At 58.8% G+C, this 20,598-nt stretch overlaps 8 protein-coding genes across 8 annotated transcripts; 5 read left to right on the top strand and 3 right to left on the bottom strand.

The window, feature by feature from the left end:
• Positions 1 to 123: 123 nt before the first annotated feature.
• On the top strand, positions 124 to 1,969 carry TRAVEDRAFT_164597 (NEDD8-activating protein UBA3). The gene is made up of 8 exons (XM_008038385.1): positions 124 to 335; positions 389 to 552; positions 601 to 681; positions 735 to 907; positions 958 to 1,134; positions 1,185 to 1,349; positions 1,412 to 1,631; positions 1,688 to 1,969. Exons 1-8 carry the CDS (start codon positions 207 to 209, stop codon positions 1,875 to 1,877), a joined length of 1,299 nt encoding a protein of 432 aa, XP_008036576.1. The 5' UTR covers positions 124 to 206; the 3' UTR covers positions 1,878 to 1,969.
• A 217-nt stretch (positions 1,970 to 2,186) lies between these two features.
• Positions 2,187 to 4,658, top strand: TRAVEDRAFT_70578 (phenylalanyl-tRNA synthetase; the record flags this gene model as incomplete). Its single annotated transcript, XM_008038384.1, has 5 exons — positions 2,187 to 3,063; positions 3,117 to 3,394; positions 3,446 to 3,519; positions 3,575 to 4,260; positions 4,330 to 4,658. 4 exons carry the CDS (start codon positions 2,187 to 2,189, stop codon positions 3,657 to 3,659), a joined length of 1,314 nt encoding a protein of 437 aa, XP_008036575.1. The 3' UTR covers positions 3,660 to 4,260; positions 4,330 to 4,658.
• Positions 4,659 to 5,033: 375 nt separating this feature from the next.
• TRAVEDRAFT_45346 (FTHFS-domain-containing protein) lies at positions 5,034 to 8,727 on the top strand (the record flags this gene model as incomplete). Its single annotated transcript, XM_008038053.1, has 12 exons — positions 5,034 to 5,086; positions 5,140 to 5,478; positions 5,782 to 6,019; positions 6,079 to 6,190; positions 6,245 to 6,638; positions 6,687 to 6,870; positions 6,926 to 6,983; positions 7,036 to 7,550; positions 7,606 to 8,024; positions 8,088 to 8,392; positions 8,446 to 8,508; positions 8,567 to 8,727. 12 exons carry the CDS (start codon positions 5,034 to 5,036, stop codon positions 8,725 to 8,727), a joined length of 2,841 nt encoding a protein of 946 aa, XP_008036244.1.
• Positions 8,728 to 9,032: 305 nt separating this feature from the next.
• On the bottom strand, positions 9,033 to 11,496 carry TRAVEDRAFT_45345 (uncharacterized protein; the record flags this gene model as incomplete). The annotated part of the gene is made up of 14 exons (XM_008038052.1): positions 9,033 to 9,283; positions 9,334 to 9,423; positions 9,483 to 9,606; positions 9,657 to 10,077; positions 10,137 to 10,181; positions 10,233 to 10,351; positions 10,407 to 10,487; positions 10,542 to 10,672; positions 10,725 to 10,883; positions 10,939 to 10,965; positions 11,021 to 11,112; positions 11,168 to 11,188; positions 11,254 to 11,280; positions 11,342 to 11,496. The coding sequence occupies 14 exons, from the start codon at positions 11,494 to 11,496 to the stop codon at positions 9,033 to 9,035; spliced, it is 1,743 nt and encodes a 580-aa protein (XP_008036243.1).
• Positions 11,497 to 12,086: 590 nt separating this feature from the next.
• Positions 12,087 to 13,111, bottom strand: TRAVEDRAFT_35823 (uncharacterized protein; the record flags this gene model as incomplete). The annotated part of the gene is made up of 4 exons (XM_008037985.1): positions 12,087 to 12,749; positions 12,804 to 12,829; positions 12,880 to 12,954; positions 13,009 to 13,111. The coding sequence occupies 4 exons, from the start codon at positions 13,109 to 13,111 to the stop codon at positions 12,087 to 12,089; spliced, it is 867 nt and encodes a 288-aa protein (XP_008036176.1).
• A 630-nt stretch (positions 13,112 to 13,741) lies between these two features.
• TRAVEDRAFT_35822 (uncharacterized protein) lies at positions 13,742 to 16,439 on the top strand (the record flags this gene model as incomplete). Its single annotated transcript, XM_008037984.1, has 4 exons — positions 13,742 to 13,870; positions 14,326 to 15,540; positions 15,591 to 15,832; positions 15,884 to 16,439. 4 exons carry the CDS (start codon positions 13,742 to 13,744, stop codon positions 16,437 to 16,439), a joined length of 2,142 nt encoding a protein of 713 aa, XP_008036175.1.
• On the top strand, positions 16,417 to 18,318 carry TRAVEDRAFT_70572 (fructose-1,6-bisphosphatase). Its single transcript, XM_008038383.1, has 7 exons — positions 16,417 to 16,507; positions 16,558 to 16,839; positions 16,912 to 17,040; positions 17,108 to 17,363; positions 17,448 to 17,521; positions 17,577 to 17,676; positions 17,737 to 18,318. The coding sequence occupies exons 2-7, from the start codon at positions 16,793 to 16,795 to the stop codon at positions 18,157 to 18,159; spliced, it is 1,029 nt and encodes a 342-aa protein (XP_008036574.1). The 5' UTR covers positions 16,417 to 16,507; positions 16,558 to 16,792; the 3' UTR covers positions 18,160 to 18,318.
• On the bottom strand, positions 18,264 to 19,947 carry TRAVEDRAFT_63775 (uncharacterized protein; the record flags this gene model as incomplete). The annotated part of the gene is made up of 5 exons (XM_008038382.1): positions 18,264 to 18,484; positions 18,536 to 18,622; positions 18,679 to 19,149; positions 19,212 to 19,428; positions 19,610 to 19,947. 5 exons carry the CDS (start codon positions 19,945 to 19,947, stop codon positions 18,401 to 18,403), a joined length of 1,197 nt encoding a protein of 398 aa, XP_008036573.1. The 3' UTR covers positions 18,264 to 18,400.
• Positions 19,948 to 20,598: the final 651 nt, after the last annotated feature.

Raw genomic sequence — 20,598 nt, 5'->3', positions numbered from 1 at the left:
AGGTCAAGAGGCAATGGGCAGAGACAAGCGAAGTGCAAGAGAATCTCGATCAAAAAGTGTGAGACGCCCATGTACCCCGGATGCCTTGGGCGCTTAGATGACTACTACACCTTTCCCCGACCACACCTCAGCCACATCGTGTTCAGGCTCGCACTCAGGCGATCCTCGCGGCCACTCTACACATCCTCGTCCTAACTGTCTGAGATATGGCCGCCGCAGCTGTCATCAACGGAAACGCGTCGTCTGGCGATTGGGAGGGCCGATACTACCATGTCGACCAGATCCTCGAGAGGCCAGGACCGCGCACCGACCCCTCGTTCCTTGCAGGCGATGAGGTCAGTCCGTGCTGTTGTCCCATGAACTCACACTCTAATCAGGTGTAATATAGGTGAAAGACTTTCTGCGGAACAAGTGCAAGATTCTCGTGATCGGTGCCGGTGGGCTCGGCTGCGAGATCCTGGCCAATCTCGCACTGTCCGGCTTCAAGGACATCCATGTGATAGACATGGACACAATCGATATTAGCAACCTGAACCGCCAGTTCCTCTTCAGGTGAATGCAATTCATCACCCCGGGTTTCTCTACCTAACGTGCGACCAGACAGAAAGACGTCGGTAACTCCAAGGCAAATGTGGCTGCGGAGTTTATCATGAACCGCGTTCCCGGGGTCAAGGTCACGCCGTATGTGCATATCTCATACTCCCCGTCGCGTACATCCGCTCATTCTCGTATAGCTACTTCGGCAAGATCCAGGACAAGGATGAGGATTACTACATGCAGTTCAACCTGGTCATCTGCGGACTGGATTCCGTTGAGGCACGGCGGTGGATCAACGCGACGCTCGTGAACATGGTTGATTCTGAAAACCCAGAGAGTCTGAAGCCGCTGATCGACGGTGGTACCGAAGGTCAGTCGTTTTGCCCGCGTACACCGACGCGTCTGACTCAGCTACCGCAGGTTTCAAGGGCCAAGCACGTGTAATTCTACCCACCGTGACCTCATGCTACGAATGCTCCCTCGACATGCTCAACAAGCCTACCGCGTTCCCCATCTGCACCATTGCTAACACGCCACGCCTTCCTGAACACTGCATAGAATGGGCTTCCGTACTAGAGTGGCCACGGGTACATGGAGGTAGGTTCGAACCCCATATTGTAAGAGTGGTATATTGACCTCGTGGATAGACAAGAAGATGGACACCGACAACCCAGAACATATCCAATGGCTGTACCAGATCGCGCTTCACCGCGCCCAAGAATTCAAGATTGAGGGTGTGACATATTCATTGACGCAAGGCGTCGTGAAGAACATCATTCCTGCTATCGCCTCTACCAACGCAATCATCGCAGGTATGTACCTGCCGCAATGGTGCTATATCATCGTGAATGAAGCCTCATCCCTCACTTCGTAGCGTCATGCTGCAATGAGGCCTTCAAGATCGCGACCAGCTCGGCGGCGTATTTGAACAACTACTTCATGCTGATTGGCACGGACGGTGTATACTCGTACACCTTCGAGCACGAGAAGCGTGATGACTGCCCTGTTTGTGGTGGCGAGTCTCTGGACATCACGCTCAGCAAGGACTGGACCGTAGAGCGTCTCATTGAAATACTTGTAGAGAGGCAGGATATGTATGTGCACTCTTTAGTTTCACATTCCAGGCACATTACTGACCTGTAGCGTTCAGTCAGGTCAAGAAGCCGTCGTTGTCCGCACCCGGGAAGCAGATCTACTTCCAGGCTCCTCCACAGCTGGAAGAAGCGACGCGTCCGAACCTGGAGAAGAAGGTATCCGAGCTGGTTGCGGATGGTGGGGAGATCACGGTCACCGCTACGACTCTTCCGTTCAACCTCTCCTTGCGGGTCAAGTACACCTAGACATCATAGATCGCGTTCGCATGCTCGTTGCTGTTGTGTCACACTCTCGTGCTCTTGTGCAGTCGGAATCAATACATTGTACTATACTATCCTCACACACCCACAAGTTGCGTGCACAGTATGTTTCCGGTCGCGACTCACGAATATCGTGTGGTCGTCGGAGAGGATCGACCGCGGCGCGGCCCGAAGCGCCACAAAAGTCTAACGCGTTTATGGGCGCTAGTTCGAGCTTGACCTCTGTCCACGAGCACGCGGTCGCGTCTACCTCTTGGTGTCCGCCACCGTACGGCCTTGCTACACTTGGCCAGAATGTCTGCGACGCTATGTCGGACGCGTTTCCCTCGACATATCCTACGCGTCGTACAGACTAGGAGATGCTACTCGACGCCTGCCACCGTGTCCCTGCTCGGGCAGCAGTACCCCAAGGACACGGTGTCGAATGTGACCTCCGCCATTGCAGACAAGGTCGGGCGCAACCTCTACATGAACCCCTCACACCCTCTAGGCATCCTCCAAACGCTCATCTCCTCACACTACCACGACTTCAACTCCATGACCGGCCTCTCGCCCATCGTCACGCCCGCCAAAAACTTCGACGACCTCGGCTTCCCCGCAGACCACCCCGGCCGCGCCGCGACGGACAGCTACTACATCAACCGCGACCTCATGCTCCGCACGCACACGTCCGCGCACGAAGTCGAGGTCTTCGCGCGCCGCGAGCGCCAATGGCTGCTCTCCGCGGACGTGTACCGGCGCGACGAGATCGACGCGTCGCACTACCCCGTCTTCCACCAGATGGAGGGCGCGCGCGTGTTCCCCATGGACGCCAGCGGGCGCGCAGAGCTCGAGGCGGACAACGCGCGACTCTCGCACCACCTCGCGCACTCGAATATCGTGATCGAGGACGTCCCGCATATCACGCCCGCGAACCCGGCGCAGGAGGCGCACGACCCCGAGCTCGCGGAGCTCGTCGCGCGCAACCTGAAGCTGTCGCTGAACAGTTTAATGTTGACGTTGTTCGCGGGGCGCGCGGGGGCGGACGCGGCGGAGCCGCTGCGCGTGCGCTGGATCGAGGCGTACTTCCCGTTCACGACGCCGAGCTACGAGGTCGAGGTGTTCTTCCGCGGGAAGTGGCTCGAGATCCTCGGGTGTGGTGTCGTGCAACAATTGACTCTGGACCGCGCACGTATGTCCCGACCTTGCCCTCGGTGTCTGCACGCGCTCATGTATGTCCCTCAGAGGTTCCGAATAGCATCTCCTGGGCTTTCGGTCTTGGGTTGGAACGCATTGCTATGATCTTGTTCTCGATACCTGACATCCGGCTGTTCTGGTCCCAAGACCCGCGCTTCTTGTCTCAGTTCACGGCTGGGCAGATCTCTACCTTCAAGCCGTACTCAAAATACCCGGCGTGCTACAAGGACGTGAGCTTCTGGTTGCCGGACACTGGGCTTCACGACAACGACTTCTGCGACCTCGTCCGCGATGTCGCGGGCGACTTGGTGCAGGATGTGGTACTGGTATGGCATACTCGCTGGATATCGGGTCTCTCGTACTGAGTTTCTATGCAGATCGACTCGTTCACACACCCGAAAACAAATCGCAGTAGCAAATGCTATCGTGTGAATTACTGCTCTATGGACAGGTATGTGTGAACGGAAACCATGGGGATTGAGTACTGAACGTGTAACGTATGTTAGGTCCCTGTCCAATGAGGAGGCAAACGCCATACATGAGCAGGTCATTGCGACCCTCAAGAACAAGTTTGGAGTAGAGATTCGTTGAATTAATGGTCGTGATACTACGTTAATGGTCTACCACCGCTCCTCCCCTCTGCGCACCTAGCATAACGCAACACCCTGCCCTAATCGATCCGACGACCTCGTCATGACTGGGTATCCTGCACGACACCAACCTGCGCGGCGCGCAAGACGCGGTCCTTGATCATGTACCCGGTCTTCTGGCAGTCGAAGACGGTTCCGCTCTCCTTCCCTGGAATGGGCACCTGGTAAAGCGCCTCGTGCAAGTTCGGGTCAAATTTCTCCCCTACGGGGTCGTACGGCTTGACGTGGTGCTTGAACAGGGTGTTCAGGAGTAACCGCTGTGTCGACTCCACGCCCTCGTAGAGATCCTTGAGGTACGCCTCCGCGGATTTCTCAGCGGGAGGATCTGAGGAGGATGATGATGATGCGGCGGAGGTGTCGGAGGATTCCTGAGGAGCGACGACCTCTTTTGGTACCGACTTCAGGGCTAGCGAGAGGACGTCCACGGTCTCGAGAAGGTCCTTGGCGAACTTCGTGATAGCGAAGTCGCGTGCCTGCTCCTTCTCTCGCGCAGAGTTACGCTGGAGGTTCAGGTAGTCTGCCTGCAGATACCGTAACCGGCTCTGGGGGACGGCATCAGCAACGGAACAGGCGTGACGCGGGCGCGGTGTTAGCGGCTTGTGTGTACTCACCATGCAGTCAGCAACCTTGGTCTCCTCCGCCTTCAGCTTGTGCAGCAATGAAGTCTCTGGTGATACCTCGACTTCATCCTTCTCGTTCTCCTCGCTGTTCTCGGTCTCGGTCTTCTTCGACTGCTCCGCGGACTGTGACTTGTCGTCTGAGTAGTGTCGTGACCTCATACCGAGCGCGGCTCTCCTCGCGGCCGCGGTGGTAGAGGGGCGCGCGAGTGTGCGCGAGGATAGCGAGCCGGTGGCCGAGCGGAAGATCTGGGCAGCTTGTGCGTTGAACATGGCGGCGAGGGGAGCAGGGGGAGGGCGGCGGTGGACGGCGGAGGGATGACGGTGGTGAGCAAGACGCTGGCAGCGCTGGTGCGCCCAGTCGGGAAATTTTGGGTAAGACGTCACGTGCGAGCACCCATTGAGGACGGCCGGCGTATTTCGAGGCTCTCGCGCCAACGCAGGGCTCAAAACGAGCCTGACTCGACCGCTCGTCCTCGCCTGTCTCTCTCCCTCCCGTACGCCCGGCGCGCACGCAAAATCCGCTCGAAAAACGCGCGCAGAGTCACAGGCGTCGTGTGAGCACGGGGCACGCTAGCCAATCGCGCGCTACGCGTCTTTCCCCTGCCTGCCTCTAAAGGGAATTCAAGATGCGGCGATTCCTGCAGGTCGCATATCGCACCCGCCGCACCCTCTCTTCCCCCCACCACCTCCGCACCATGGCCACCACCGCACAGGGCGCGAAGATCATCGATGGCACTGCAGTAGCCAAGTTTGTCGCCGTCCTCTCTAGCGCTGTGTGCCATATTGACCGGCTCGCACCAGATCTATCCGCGAGGAGGTCGCGGGGAAGATAAAGTCTCTGCAGTCGCAGTACCCCCGCTTCCGCCCCAGCCTTGCCATCATCCAGGCTGGCGAGCGCCCGGACTCGTCGGTCTATGTGCGCATGAAGGCCAAGGCGGCCGAGGAGGTCGGCATCGAGTTCAAGCACGTGAAGGTCCCTGAGGAGGCCGAAGTGGCTGAGGTTGTCGAAATTGTAAAAAAGCTGAACGAGGACGAAATCGTTAGCGGTATCCTCGTTCAACTCCCTCTTGGGTCTCACGTCGGTGCCGATGGCGAGCGCACCGTTACTGAGGCGGTCAGCCCTGAGAAGGACGTCGACGGGTGAGTGCACTCTATTCCAGCAGTCTCGTCGCAAGCGATATCAGATACGCGAGACGCAGTGCGCGGGGAGCGCGTGGCATTCCCCGCTCACTGACAGCTCTGGCATGGAGGTTGAGAGCGTGTACCCCCTCAGTCGTGACCCTTCACTCCCACGGCGCGTTGACTGGTTCCGGCGGGCGTGAGCTTTGCACCACACGAGCTGCTCGAGTCAACTCACGCGCGTGGCAAAGGACACGCCTACGCCAGAGCTTGCTGTCTGTGCTTAAATTCTACCTGTTTGCTGACTTGCTTGCCCACTCGTAGATTCCATGCATACAACATCGGCCACCTCTCGTCTCGTGCCTCCGACCCCCTGTTCACTCCGTGCACTCCTTCCGGCGTTATTCGTCTTCTAGACTCCACCGGCGTCCAAATTGCTGGCTCGCGTGCTGTCGTTCTCGGCCGCAGTGACATCGTGGGCAGCCCCGTCGCGGCCATGCTTCGTCACCGGGACGCGACCGTTACTCAATGCCACAGCCGCACCAAGAACTTGGAAGCTATCGTACGGCCTTCTCACTGTGGGTAAAGCGCGAGACCGACTGATGACCGTATTTCCACCAGGTCAAGGAAGCTGACATCGTCGTGTCTGCCATCGGAAAGGCTCAGCTCGTCAAGGGTGAATGGCTGAAGCCTGGCGCCGTGGTCATCGACGTCGGCACCAACTACATCCCGGGTAAGTCGGGATGAAATTACTCGAAAATTCTCAAGTATCAACCCTGTATTGTAGATGCTACGAAGAAGTCTGGCCAACGCCTTGTCGGCGACGTCGACTTCGACTCTGCTGCTGCCGTCGCGTCCCACATCACCCCCGTGCCGGGAGGTGTCGGACCTATGACCGTGGCCCTGCTCATGGTAAACACGCTCAAGGCCGCCGAACGTCTCTGGGAGGAGACGCGTGCACGTCGCATCAAGCCCCTCAAGCTCGACATCCTGGCCAAGGTCCCCAGCGACATCGAAATCGCTATGGCGCAGACGCCCAAGCCCGTCGCCCAGCTGGCGCACGAGCTCGGTCTGCACCCAGATGAGGTCGAGCTGTACGGCAAGTACAAGGCGAAGGTTGAGCTGAGCGTTCTGGACCGCCTTGCCCATCGCAAGGACGGCAAGTACATCGTCATTGCTGGGTGCGTACTTTCGGTGTACAACGCAGTCCGTTGCTGAGACTGTACTAGTATCACGCCCACTCCTCTCGGTGAGGGCAAGTCCACGACCACGATTGGTCTTGCACAGGCTCTTGGCGCGCATCTTGGCCGCCCCGCCTTCGCTTGCGTGCGTCAGCCCAGTCAAGGACCTACGTTTGGTATCAAGGGTGGTGCCGCTGGTGGAGGCTACAGTCAGGTCATTCCCATGGATGAGGTGCGTTGCTTCATTTCCATTTAACGGTCTGTATATTGACGGCTCATCCCTGCAGTTCAACCTCCATTTGACTGGTGATATTCACGCCGTAACGGCTGCGAACAACTTGTTGGGTGAGCATTGACGTCACACCGATATCTTACCTTTTCTGACGTCTGCATGCAGCCGCGGCTCTCGACGCACGTATGTTCCACGAGGGCACTCAATCCGACAAGGCACTCTACAGCCGGCTCGTCCCATCCAAGAAGGGCAAGCGCGAGTTCGCTCCTCTCATGTTCAAGCGTCTCAAGAAGCTCGGCATCGACAAGACGGACCCGAACGAGCTCACCCCCGAGGAGATCACCCACTTCGCGCGCCTCGACATCGACCCAGAGACCATCACCTGGAACCGCGTCCTCGACACGAACGACCGCTTCCTCCGCAAGATCACCATTGGCCAGAACCCAACTGAGCAGGGCCACGAGCGCGTCGCTGGGTTCGACATCGCTGTCGCCAGCGAGTGCATGGCTGTCCTTGCGCTCACGACGGGCCTCGCGGATATGCGCGAGCGTCTGGGTGCGATGGTCGTCGCGACCAGCAAGCGCGGCGAGCCCGTCACGGCTGACGACCTCGGTGTCGGAGGTGCTCTCGCTGTCCTCATGAAGGATGCTATCAAGCCCAACCTCATGCAGACCCTGGAGGTATGCCGCATATATATATTTTTCACTGTTATAACTTACTTACGTTAATTTGCAGGGCACACCCGTCTTCGTCCATGCCGGTCCCTTCGCTAACATCGCCCACGGTAACTCTTCCATCTTGGCCGACCGCGTCGCGCTCAAGCTCGCTGGTACGGAGGAGGGCGACTCGTCCGACCGCGTCGGCTACGTCCTGACCGAAGGCGGTTTCGGCGCCGACATGGGTATGGAGAAGTTCTGCAACATCAAGTGCCGTGTCAGCGGCCTCCACCCTGATGCCACTGTCATTGTCGCGACCACCCGTGCGCTCAAGATGCACGGCGGCGGACCGGACGTGTCGCCTGGCAAACCTCTTGCGGAGACGTACACTAAGGAGGACTTGGTCACGCTCCGCGAGGGCTGTAAGAACTTGGCGAAGCATATCGAGAACTCGCGCAAGTTCGGCGTCAAGGTCATCGTCGCCATCAACCAGTTCTCGTGAGTAAACATTTTACGTTCCTCTTCCATAAAATTGGCTGACGTTCCGTGCCTTCCCCTTAGATCCGACACCCCGGCTGAGCTCGACCTCGTCCGTGAGCAGGCTCTAGCTGCTGGTGCGGATGCCGCTGTGGTTAGCAACCACTGGGCGGAGGGCGGTGCCGGTGCCCGCGCGCTCGCAGAGGCGGTCATCGCCGTCTGCGAGGGCGAGTCGAACTTCAAGTTCCTGTACGACCTCAACCTCCCCATCGAGAAGAAGATCGAGATCATCTCGAAGGAGATCTACGGTGCGGACGGCATCACGCTGAGCGAGCAGGCGCAGAAGCAGGTCGAGACGTACACCCGTCAGGGCTACGGGGACCTTCCCAGTAAGTCACCATCGTGGACTAACCAATCGGGATGCGTGCTGATCACCATGTAGTTTGCATGGCGAAGACCCAGTACTCGTTCTCGCACGACCCCAAGCTCAAGGGTGTCCCTACCGGTGAGTTGTTCGAGACCTTTAAACATGCACTTTTGCCTGACTCTGTTGGATCACCCAGGCTTTACCATCCCCATCCGCTCCGTCCGCCTCTCGGCAGGTGCGGGCTTCCTGTACCCCATCCTCGGCGACATGCAGACCATGCCCGGCCTTGGCACGCGCCCCGGCTTCTGGGAGGTCGGACTCGACCCCGAGTCCGGCCGCGTCGTCGGTCTCTTCTAGAGGCCGCGCGAGACGCTATCTTCACCAGATAGCTCGCTCACACTAGCCAGCCAGCCAGCCATGCGCTGCAGCATTACCGTTCAACACGGAAATAGCGGGGCCTCATCGTCCCGCGACGTGTGTCGTGAAAACGCGGTAGTATATATGCTCCCCGGGGACAGGGACTGGAGCGGCGCCGAGCAGCGGCGCGTAGGGTACTGCCGTTTGTGGGTATGATGCCTGTGTTCCAAGTTGTGTATGTCCGACTGGGGGAGGCGATCTCAACGATCGGAATGACATTGCATTTGTGCGGTGGTCTGCTACTGTTAGTTCCCGATCTTGCGCGCCCCGGGCAGCCGGGGCTTCGTGACCACCAGCGGCGTCTGGAGGCTGAAGCTGGGGAATGCGATCGCGCTGTGCGGCGCGAGCGTGCCGCCCTGGTGGTCGGAGGTGATGTTGTTGTCCACCGCGCTGACCTGCCTGTTGAATGTGTTTCCGGCTGTATCGACGTACGAGAACGTGTTCGAGTTAGTGCCGTTACCGGTGTTTCCGGTCGCTGCCTCGTGGAAGAAACCGCCTTCGCCCATGTCAGTTGTGGTCAGCGAGACAAGGAAAGGAAGTGCTCACTGGCAATCTGCCGTTCATGGATCGTAGACCCCAGGATGAAAGGCGCCGGGTTGGAAGTACGCTCGTATGAGTGGTCGAAGTTAGCAATGACTGCATGAAACGTTAGGTGCCATGGACCTGCAAACCGCCGACAGTCAATCTATACGCACAAGTGCTGCCGTCAGGGGTAAGGTTGGTGATGTTGATGTTCAACGGGAAGGAGAAGGTATCAACGAGCTCCGGGACGCCATTGTGGGTGGACAAAAACGACCCTGTGGCAGTCTGGAACACGTTCTGCGGGGGAGTCAATACTCGTCGCCCGCTTATCTAGCTGAGACACGTACCTGGATGGACAGGTCGCTCAAGAACTGCTGGGTATTAGAGAATGCGTGGGTCTGCGACCACGCGACGTGCGTCGTCTTCCCGCTTCCGCTCGTGATCTCCGCCTCGATATGGAGGCTGCGCGTCGCGGAGACGGTGACGTTCACATCTCCGTTCGCGCCCACGCTGCCGGTGGTCGTCGACACCGGGAACGGCGACGCCTCATACTTCATGATCTTGCCCGTGGTCGGCTTCCCCGACGGGTCCGTGACGACCTGCAGGTTGCCGGAGACGAACCAGTTCTGGTTGATCGCGTGGTCGTCTTCGGCAGACACGACGTCGAGGCTGATGTTGTGCGGGTTTCCGTCTGTGAGGATCGGCACGAAGGGCGTCAGGTCGAGGAAGTATGTCGGGAGGTCGAGAGCGCCGTAGGATGTGATGGGTCTACAAATGCAGCCCCGTCAATGACTGTCAGTAGCTACAAATCGAGGAGGTTTGCCTACCTCCATGCAGTGGGCACGATACCGCCAGTGAAAATCACCGCATACCTACGGCAAGGATAAGTATCGCTATCAGAGAGCGAAGTGTGAATTGCCTACGGAAGTGCGACACCAGCCACCTGACCGTCGACGAGCAGTCGTACTTCACGGAACGGACCGCCTCCAAACGTGAAGCCGGCGGGCAGCGCGGACACAAACTGGTCAGCCGTGTTGAAGTACTGCGCGTTGCTCGTCAGTACTGCGACTCCAAGCCCCCGTACTCGGGTGACTTACCCAGAACTCTTCGTTGCCGTTCCCGGATGCGTACAACTCAGCAAAGACTTGCACGGCATTACGCGGTACGGTGACGTTCAACTATGTTGTATCTTCAGCCAAAACAAATGACGCGTGCGCCGCAAGTGAACATACCGAGAAGACAGGCGGAACAGAAGCATCGTTTCCTGTGTTATTGGCCAGAGTGCTCACAGGTATGATCTCGTTTGCCTGCGCCGCAGGCGGGTGTTGGGCGGAAGACGCAAAGAAGGTCGCGTGCAGCGTGGCTGCAGTTCACGTCAGATGAAAGCAAGCTTCAGGTAACAGAAAGCAGCGCACTTGCGTACTGTCCATCCAACCCGGTTTGGATCAGGTTGTCGAGCTGCAGGATGAAGGTGCCAGGTTTGGCGAAGAGCGGCGTGTAGCGGGTGACATCCTTCAAGTATGTCCAGATGATGCCGTCCCCTCGCGTAGGTTCAGGCGTGGAGGTCCGCCAGACTGTGAACCATTCCACATTAAGCAGCTGCGCGACCGCCGTACGATAAAGACTCACTCTCAACGTTCTGGAAAGTGAAAATCCCTGCGAATAGTGATATCAACACCGATATATAGGTGCGTTGTACTAAGACCCTCACCCAAACGATCAAACTGTGTACCGTTTGAGGTGACAGTGAAGTTCAGGCTGATACCTGCCCATGAACCAGGGGCACCGCAGTCTGTAGGCGGGCTAACCGTGCGGTGTTGGTAAATACAGTGCTCTGCATATGCCAGTACGCGCTCACGTGAATTCCACGACCTCAGCACTAGATTGGAGAGACGCGTTCAGTAGCTGTTCTGTGATTATCGAAGCCAGTATATGCACACTCACAGTCCAAACGAGAAGCCGAAGGTGCGCCTGCGGGGTTGAAATGCCGATCTGTCTCACATACAACTGTACACGTCTGAACTTCACGTACTGCAGTATCTGAACCGTGCACTGCTTCGCATCCTGCGGCAGTGGCGGCGGTTGCGCGACCTGGAAGTCAACAAGCACTGCAGCGCGGACGGCGAACGACGTCAGCAACAGCGCGGTGGCCGCGCTCCGGAATAGCTGGCCAAGCTGGGGAAACATCTCCGATGGTCTCGAGTACCGACGCCAAGCAGACGAGTGCGCTGGACGGTGGAGGGGAGGGTGCCCACGGAGCTAGAGCACACGCCTTTATACGCACGCTCCTGAGAAAGCGGGGACGCTTCGTTACGGGAATAGGCGGTCGCGTCCATGTGGACGCTTCTACAGTAACCGACGCAGGAGGGACAGCAATGCCGTGATTGGGCACGCATTCAGTTTCAGTCAGTTGAGGTGCGCGGTGATACCGAGACGGAGGAGATAACGCCATTGATGGGAGTTCGGGGCAAGGTTCTCGACAGATGCGCATCTTCTTGCATGCGGTCCATAGCGTAGGCCTACTGAACGTACATTTGGTGCGGGAGCTGTACCTGGGGAGGAACATCAGGAGCCCAGATGCGCGGTGTGCCAGGTACGGCGCTGATTAGCTGGTGAATAAATACCGAAGTCGTGAAAGTAGTACATGTAGCGTAACGATGCTCTTCTGCGCACCACGATGTCGTCGTTGGCAGCGGTGTGTGGTATGTCCTTCCACAGTGAGCTCCCTGTCGGCCAGTCCCTCCCATCTGCGCCCGCCCTGCGTTCGCATGTCCACCCTAGAGTTCGTGGTTGAAGATGACGTCGTCGGTCGTTCGGGCGTTCTCCTGCGCGCCGTCCGCACCCGCCGCCGGCCGCCGATCGCCGTACAGACCGCCCTCCGCGTCTTCGGGGAAGTCAGTCGTCGACTCGCTGCGCCGGGAGTAGGTGTCGTCGTCCGCCACCGCCTTCGACGACTTCCGCTTCGACTTCCTACGCCGCGTTGAGCTGTCGCCCTCGTGGACGGAGTATGCATCCTCTGTGCGCGCCCAGCGATCCTTCTTCTCCTTCTTCTTCTTGGACGACTTCTTGCGCGACGGCAGCGGTGCGGCATCCTCGAAGTTGGCGGGGTAGTGCCAGCGCCCGGACCCGGCAGTAAGTACGCTGTTGGAGTCCCCATTCTGGCCGTAGTAGCGTTCTTCGCCTGGGTTCCACAGCCCTCCGTTTCCATTGGTGCGCGTGCGAGCGCCCTGCTGCTCGTCGGAGGCAAGGTCGACGCTGGAGCTACCCTCTTGGCCGTCCTCGTAGGGTCTGCCTTCGAGGTCGGAGCGGGGGAGGCGTTCGTCGTAGCGATTCGCCCATTGCGAGCGCCGCTCTTTGCGTTTGATCTCGGAGGTATCAACGAGACCGTATTTCTGGATCCACTTTGGCGTTCGGCGGTGATTCTTGTTGTTGCGGATGTTCTGGGATGTGTGCGATTAGCATGCGCAGGGGCGATGGATTGTGAGTATATGCACCTGGATGTAGAAGTTATGGACATGTCCTGCGAGGTATGAGCGCGCCCGTAGAACGTCCAGGAACATAATCACGCACCGGGAATATACCCGCAGATCGTCAAAATCAGGTTCAGCCAGAAGTCGGACCCGAGCCCAAAGCGCGCTGCCACGGCTGCAAGTACTATGTCAGATATACACACTAACAACTAAGCAAATTGTGGAGCACCTAGTGGAGGGAGCAGCGTTCCCAAGATGAACAGAAGGACAGCATAGCCGTGATGCTTCTTAGGGGTCAGGTCGACGTTGTATGTGCGTGCGCGGTCGGTCATCGTGGCAACGACCGTTAAGGTCGGTGATAGGTCTTGAACAACGTCGTGGGCAGCAAGCAAGCAGGGAAGAGGGGATGGTGGAGGCTGGAGTGAGAGATGCGAGGGGCGGAGCAAGCGCTACTTGTGGCATACTCGACTTCGGGCGTCTATCGCTTGCTCCGGCGATACTGCCCTCATTGTCAGCTGCGCTGACTTCGCGTGCGCAGGCGTGTACTCTCAAGACCGAATAGACGAGCTGTGCAGCATATACACCGGCCGGAGAAGAAAATATATAGACTCTGGCAGGCGAGGGGCGCAACGGGAAGGAGCGCGACCAAGGCTATGGAACGTTTCGTAACGAATCAAAGGAATATGATATGAGGCCAGAGGATACACTGACCACCGCAGTTGCTTCCGTGCATACAGTACGTGGCCTACACAGGTCTAGGGTATTTACACACGCCGACTGGGGGAGGCGCCGCAGTACGAGATGCTGGGAGGTGCTGGCGAGCGAGGTCAGAGCTGGTCAGAGGAGCATCTTGGTTCTTGACTGATTCTTGAATGTATTCGGCAAGATCTGCCTGCGCCCGTGACCCTGAAGAGACTTGCGATACGCCGGGTAACGCTGCCGTATCACGGAGGACTGCACATATGATAGTAGCCGAGAGGCTCGCGGATCCGGCGTACCTGATCCAGAGCTCCGCCGTTTGTCGCAAACACCTTTCGCACATCTCAAATCGATGCACCGAGAGCGATGAATTGGAACAATGCACGGGTATGGTGCGTGTTTGATCAACGAGTGCACACTGAGGAAGAGAAGACAGGAGTGAAAGGGAAGAACGGGAAGAACGGGGGACGCGGCGCTAGAACGCGACGCCCACTGCCAATATGGCGGAGTTTGAAATACCATTATGTGTTGGAACATGGCGTAGCAGGACCTCTCCAGAGGCGATCGTCCACCCTTGCTGCTCTCTTCCCCTCCGCTGCCCCCACTCCCGTTGTCCCTGCGCGTGTCCCGAGCGGCGAGCGGGAACTCCTACGAAACGCCCCGGAGCAAGTGACACAGCTACAAGCGAAGCAGGTACGCTTAGCCGCCAAGCTTACCCGATGTTCGTGGCGCGACTGACAATATCGTCGGCACACTCAACAGTCCCCCCCGCAGACACGTCTCTGCGCGTCCTGACCTGCAGTTTTGGCTCTTGGAGGTCGCTGAAATGGACCACGACTATAACGAGCCCGCGCTGGCTCTCTCGGACGTCGTGCACGACGAACCCCTCCCCGACGACCATCAACACCACCACCTCCACGCGCTCGCGGTCTCATCGCCCTCGCGCCCACACTCCCCTCCCGCGCCATCCCCATTCCAGCACCAGCCCTCTGCGCACGTGTCGCGCGACGTCCCCCAACTGCTCTATTCCCCCTCAGACGAGCAGCACCTCGAACACGACGACCTCTCATCCGCGTTACCCACAGAAGGGCTTCCTAGCTTCACAATCGAACAGCTAGAGCGCGAAATATCCACTTTTCTTCATCAGAACTCGGCCGCTATCTTAGGTGCTGCGTCTGCTGCTGCCTCTCAGCGCGACGATGACGGCAACACCCTCGGGTCCACTTCCAACGGGCACTCCCCACCAGACGACCCCACCTTGTCTGATGTCCAGCGGGACGTGGATGCGCTTGCTGGGGTTCTAGGGCTGAACCTTAGCGGACTTGCTGCAGTTCTTCAGGCTGCACATGCACAGGCCGCGGAGGAAGAGCGCGCCGCGGAGGCACTGGCCGCGGCGGATCCGGAGTTGGCGCAGAGAAGGAAGGATGAAGAGATGGAGAAGAAGGCAACACGGAGCGCCCCCGCGTTCCATTACCCTGCAAGTGACACTGTCCCCATACTTTCGCACTCAGGAAGCCCGACGGACGGGTCGGAATACTACTTCGACGAGGAGGGTGAGAGCGAGCGAGAGGACGCGTTCGTGGGCCAAGGTTCATCCTCTCCCATCGAGTGCCCCGGTGCAGAGGAACACCCTCCAGAGTTCACCGATACAGACATCAACGACATCCTCAGCCACTTTACGCAGTTCGATCAGGAGCCTCAACATGAACTCGAGTCGACGCCTCAAGCCCCCGAGTCCTCGCCCACTATACCCCACCTTTCCCCTGATCTTCGGGCGTCGTCTACGACTCCACCATATGCACCAGCCCCCGCATCTTCGACGTCTACGTCGTACGAGAGCTTCCAGGAACAGCCCTTGGCCTCTACCTCTGCCCTTCCTACGGGGGACGCGCCACAGCCGGGGGGCGCAAAGGAGAAGAAGCAGCCGTATCAAGCCCATATATGTGACCAATGCACGAAGTCCTTCAGCCGGAGAAGCGACCTCTGTCGACATATGCGCATACATACGGGCGAGCGGCCGTTTGTCTGCTCTGAAGTAGGATGTGGCAAGACCTTTATCCAGGTAAGCTATTTCTGGGCCGAGATGGCAAATCTTTGTTGACTGTTTTACAGCGATCGGCGTTGCACGTCCATCTTCGTGTGCATACCGGGGAGAAACCACACTTCTGCGAGTACCCTGAGTGCGGGAAGACATTCGGGGACTCCAGCAGTCTCGCTCGTCATCGTCGGACACATACGGGCAAACGTCCGTATCAATGCGAAGACCCGGGCTGCGACAAGACGTTCACGCGTCGAACAACATTGACGGCGCACATGAAGACGCACGACCCAACATGGGAGCCGGACCCGAACATGTACGAGAATAGACTGATATAGGCTGTGCACCACTAACGCCTGTCCTGCAGCAAATACAGCTTCAAGGCTAAGCGGCCGAAATTAGCGAACAGCACCAGTGCCGACCAGGATCTTGAAGCGTCAGTGCGGACGCTCTCAGCGCTGCTCACCCAAGGGGACCCAAACATGACCGGGATCGGACCGACCGCGGGCAACCCCCTCCTCGAGGAGCGCATGGCTGCTACTCTGACCGCGGAGATTGCAGCAGCTCTCGCACACCAGGCACCGGGATACGTAGCAGATGGCCGCGTGCATCTATACGACGACGAGCAGGACGAAGAGGACGAGCTGGAAGAGGATCAGTATGAGTCCGGGCCGGAGCAGGGCCGCACGGAATACATGGTCCGAGGGGCCCAGAGCCAGACGACGAGTGAAGGAGGATCGCCGGTCGATCAGGTCAGCGACGTTCGGGCGAAGACGGGGAAGAGCGGGCGAGGATCCGAGGTGCAGGTGATGGTGGTGGAGGGACTGGACGACGATGCGTTCCCGATACCACTCAGGACACGCAAGGGCAAGGAGCCGGTGGGGACGGCGTTGGTGGGTACTGGGATGAAGCGGAAACGCTGAGCGGCGGCGTGAGTTCGGCGGTGGTGGCGTGCGCTCTGCTGGCTGGTACTGTACACCTACATAATCTAGTGCGTAATGCATGCATGTGCCGGTATTCTTGCTGATATATCGTTCGCAGCGCCGTGTCGGAAATGCGATCCGTCTGGGATGGGGGCCGCCGCCGGAGCTCAGGACATGTGAAGTGGGGGAGTTACCCGAATAGGCAGGGGAGATGAGGCAGGACGCGGAGAGGGGCCACCCGCGTTCCCGACTCTCATCTCTCTCTCCGTCCGCCCCTCCGCACGCTATAAACTCTCTCAGCACCGTCTGAACCTCCCTCCACACCACACACGTACACCCCGCAACACGCAGCCATGTCTGGAGAGGAACAGCCCAACACCGATATCATCACGCTTACCCGGTACGTCGGCCCTGTCGTCATATTTTGTGCACGAGCGCCCATCTCATCGCCCATCGTGCTCGCGCGCCCCAGCCATGTCCTGAGCGACCAGTTCAGCATCGGCCCCGCCGCGACGGGTGATCTCACACTCCTGCTCACTGCCATCCAGACGACGTCCAAGTTCATCGCGACCAATGTCCGGAAAGCGCGGCTAATCAACCTGTGAGTGCCCTGCCTGCACCGGCTCTCGATAAGGCGATCTCACCACCGTTTCGCGCGCGGTGCTCAGCGTCGGCCTCGCGGGCGAGACGAACGTGCAGGGTGAGGAGCAGAAGAAGCTCGACGTGCTCTCGAACGACATCATGGTGAACTCGCTGCGCGCGTCGGGCAAGTGCGCCGTGCTCGTCTCGGAGGAGCTCGAGGAGGCGGTGATCATCGAGGACCGGTACAAGGGCAAGTACTGTGTCGTGTTCGACCCGCTTGACGGCAGCAGCAACATCGACGCCGGTGTGAACATCGGCACCATCTTCGGCATCTACCATATCGTGCGTGCGCATTCCCCTGCTCCCTGCCGTGCTCGGAACGCGCGCGGCGTAGCGTATCGCGAGCTAATGCGTTTGTGTGTGCAGGCGCCGGGGTCGAAGGGGTCCATTTCGGATGTGCTACGGCCGGGCAGCCAGATGGTCGCGGCCGGTTACACGATGTGAGTGGGCGTGTGAGGGCGGGGCGGTCCGGGAGGCTCATGTGAATCTGCCCAGGTACGGTTCGTCAGCGAACCTGGTCCTGAGCACAGGCCACGGCGTGAACGGCTACACGCTTGATGCTTCTCTGGGCGAGTTTATCCTCACGCATCCCGACGTGAGTGCCCACGCTTCTTTCTCTGCATCCGGGATACGGGACGCTGACGGGGCCGTGCAGATCAAGATCCCGCCGCGGGGCAAGATCTACTCGTTCAACGAGGGGAACGCGATGTACTTCCACGAGCCGGTCGTCGAGTATCTGAAGAGCATCAAGTACCCTGCGAGCGGCAAGTCGCCGTACAGCGCGCGCTACATCGGCTCGATGGTCGCGGACGTGCACCGCACGCTGCTCTACGGCGGCATCTTCGGCTACCCGAACGACAAGAAGAGCAAGAACGGCAAGCTGCGGCTGCTCTACGAGGCGTTCCCGATGGCGTTCCTCACCGAGCAGGCGGGCGGCGTCGCGACGACGGGCACGAAGCGCATCCTCGACATCCTCCCTACGTCCATCCATGAGCGCTGCCCGGTCTTCCTCGGTAGCAAGGAGGACGTGCAGGACTTGATGAAGTTCTATGAGGCACCTGCGGAAGCGAAGGCGTAGGTGCGGTATGAAATTGAGAGCCGATGTAATATCCTGTATATTGTATGCGAATCTACCCATGCTGTGGCAGTACCTTAGTGTGCAAGAGAGATGTGAAATGCAAGGAGACAAGTGTCTTGGGCAACGGGCATATGTGAGAGAGTGGGAGGCGGGAGATGTTATGTAGGAACCGTGGTAGTAACTCCGTGAAGAAATTGAGCTTGCGCTCCGAGAACATGGATGGGGACCCAGCACTGGATACTCATTCCCAAACGTCGACCATCTCCGATTCGTGCGTCATGACTGAGGCGTCCTTGCGAATGGGATTGACGCGCGGGTAAACGAACTATTGCGAGGTCAACTACAGCTCTCGGAGGAGTGTGAAAGAGCCACAAACCTTCTGGTCGTACTCGTGCAGCACCTCCGCAGCGATGATAGCCTTGTCCTTGAGCATGGCTTCGTACGAGCGCGATAGCGCACGCGTCTTTCAAGCCGAAAGGTTAATCCTATCCGTAATATTAAGTTTTAGCGATCACGCACCTGCACCCCGACCATGAACATAATGAGGAACATCATCATCCAATTCGCGCTCGTGAGCGCCATCCACAGCAGCGCGTGCACGGGCGAGTACGTCCCGAACAGCGCCATCTCGAGCGCGCCGGGTGTCCATACCTCGAGCTGCTGCACGCGCTGGTCCTCCTCCCATGGCTGCGGCGCACGCGCCTTCGGCGGACTGAGGTTCAGCAGAAAGCGCACGCTCACCCGCAGCCCGCGCCAGAGCGCGGAGAGGCACGCGGCCAGGAACGCTGCTAGGGCGGCGGGAAGCGACCGGCGCGGGGCGGGCTCATCGGAGGACGCGCGGTGGGGCGTGCGGGGGCGCTTGACGAAGGAGGCGTGCGGGGAGGAGACGGGCTCGGCGGCGAGGTTGAGGTAGTAGACGCGCATGCGCGTGAAGAGGAAGAGCGCGTTTACGATGGATGCGGAAACGAGTATGAAGGTCATCGGGACGGTCTGGCGGTGGAGAACAAGGTGAGCTATCGGAAGCCAGGATAATAGAAAGAAGGGGAACGCACCCAGTCAAACCACGCTTCGCCCTCGCCCTCTCTGTACATGTCTTCCCATCCTAGGTCAGAGTCGGGGACCCTGCGGATCTGCGAGACGCGCACGCAGAGGTGGAGGAAGTGCATGGTACCACCGATAATCCATGCCGAGTTTTCAGGCGATGGAAGGGGGACATTGTTCGGGAATTGGGATATTTCGAAGGATATTTGGGACGGTATCGAGGTGATGCTATGTGGGGTTAAGAGTTCGTTGAACAGATGATCACAACACTGCAGTGGCTATAGGACATTGCTCATCCCGTGCATACAAGAAGCCTCGGCTACCACTTGCTCACAAAGTGCTGTGGCTTCGGACATTCCATGCAGCCGAACCACAGCGTCCAACAGATAGAAATTGCAACGCAACTCACCGATCATAGAGAGACTTTTTGCGTACTACACGTTTGCCAGGAGTGCCCATACCAGGGGTGCCTACATCGCTGCTCCTGCTTTTCCGCTTACCAGAAGGTGTGGAGTATGGTGGCGGTCTTCTCGATCTCGCGGCCTCCCAGTCAAAGGGCTGGGAGGCAGACAACGACGGTGAAGTAACCGGAGAGATTGGGTAGATGAGGCGTGCACGCGGTGTGGTCGGGTTACCGCGGACGGGGGTGGTGGGCGATGCGGCGGTAGAAGCACTTGTTGAGCCGCCTGCCCTAGGAGATGCAGAGACGGCAGCGTTCGTCTGGGCGAAGCGACGAAGAGAGGACATGCTGGGCTGAGCAGAGGCAGGCACCGAGCGAGAGACGGAGAGCAGTGAGCGGAAGACGCGACGGTGGCACCGGACGCGCGTGCGTGATTGACCTCCGGAGCGTGGGCAAATGTGACGTGACGTGTCCATCACTGCCTCGTCCAAGGACCCGGGCACTCTCGTCCATCCCGCCGCATCAGCCACATCAGCCACCCTCGTTTTTATCTCCGCCTTCGGAGAAACAAACAAATGGCTCTGATTGGCCAAGACAAGCCAAACACGCGGTCGCCTCGTGAAACGAAAATCCAATGAGAAAGAAAACAGGCATGGTGTGACAATAAATCAGCGGGTGGGAAAACTGCCGACACGTGTTGGGGTGATATTGTGACCTGTTTGTGCCCCAGCAGCCTGAATCGGGAAAACGAACCAAGTTCAAAAGTCAACCTGCGCGTTGGTGTTGCTCCTTGCACCTCTTCCCCTTCCTCCCTGCGCTCCCCCTTTTATCCCCTCCCCCCTCCCCTCTGACGATCATTCCGTCTCCTTCATTCCAATAACAGCGCTACCCCCATCCCCCCGCTCCGTTTCCCACCATAACGTCCACACTCAGAGCCGCTACTTCCACGTCCTTGTCGCCCTCGCACTCCGTCAGCGTCAGGATGGCCCAACCCTCTT

The sequence above is a fragment of the Trametes versicolor genome (assembly GCF_000271585.1).
Source record: "Trametes versicolor FP-101664 SS1 unplaced genomic scaffold TRAVEscaffold_4, whole genome shotgun sequence".
In the NCBI taxonomy this organism is placed as follows: Eukaryota; Fungi; Basidiomycota; class Agaricomycetes; order Polyporales; family Polyporaceae; genus Trametes; species Trametes versicolor.
The sequence above is the reverse complement of the archived record's forward strand: the minus strand, read 5'-3'. Positions and strand labels throughout refer to the sequence as shown.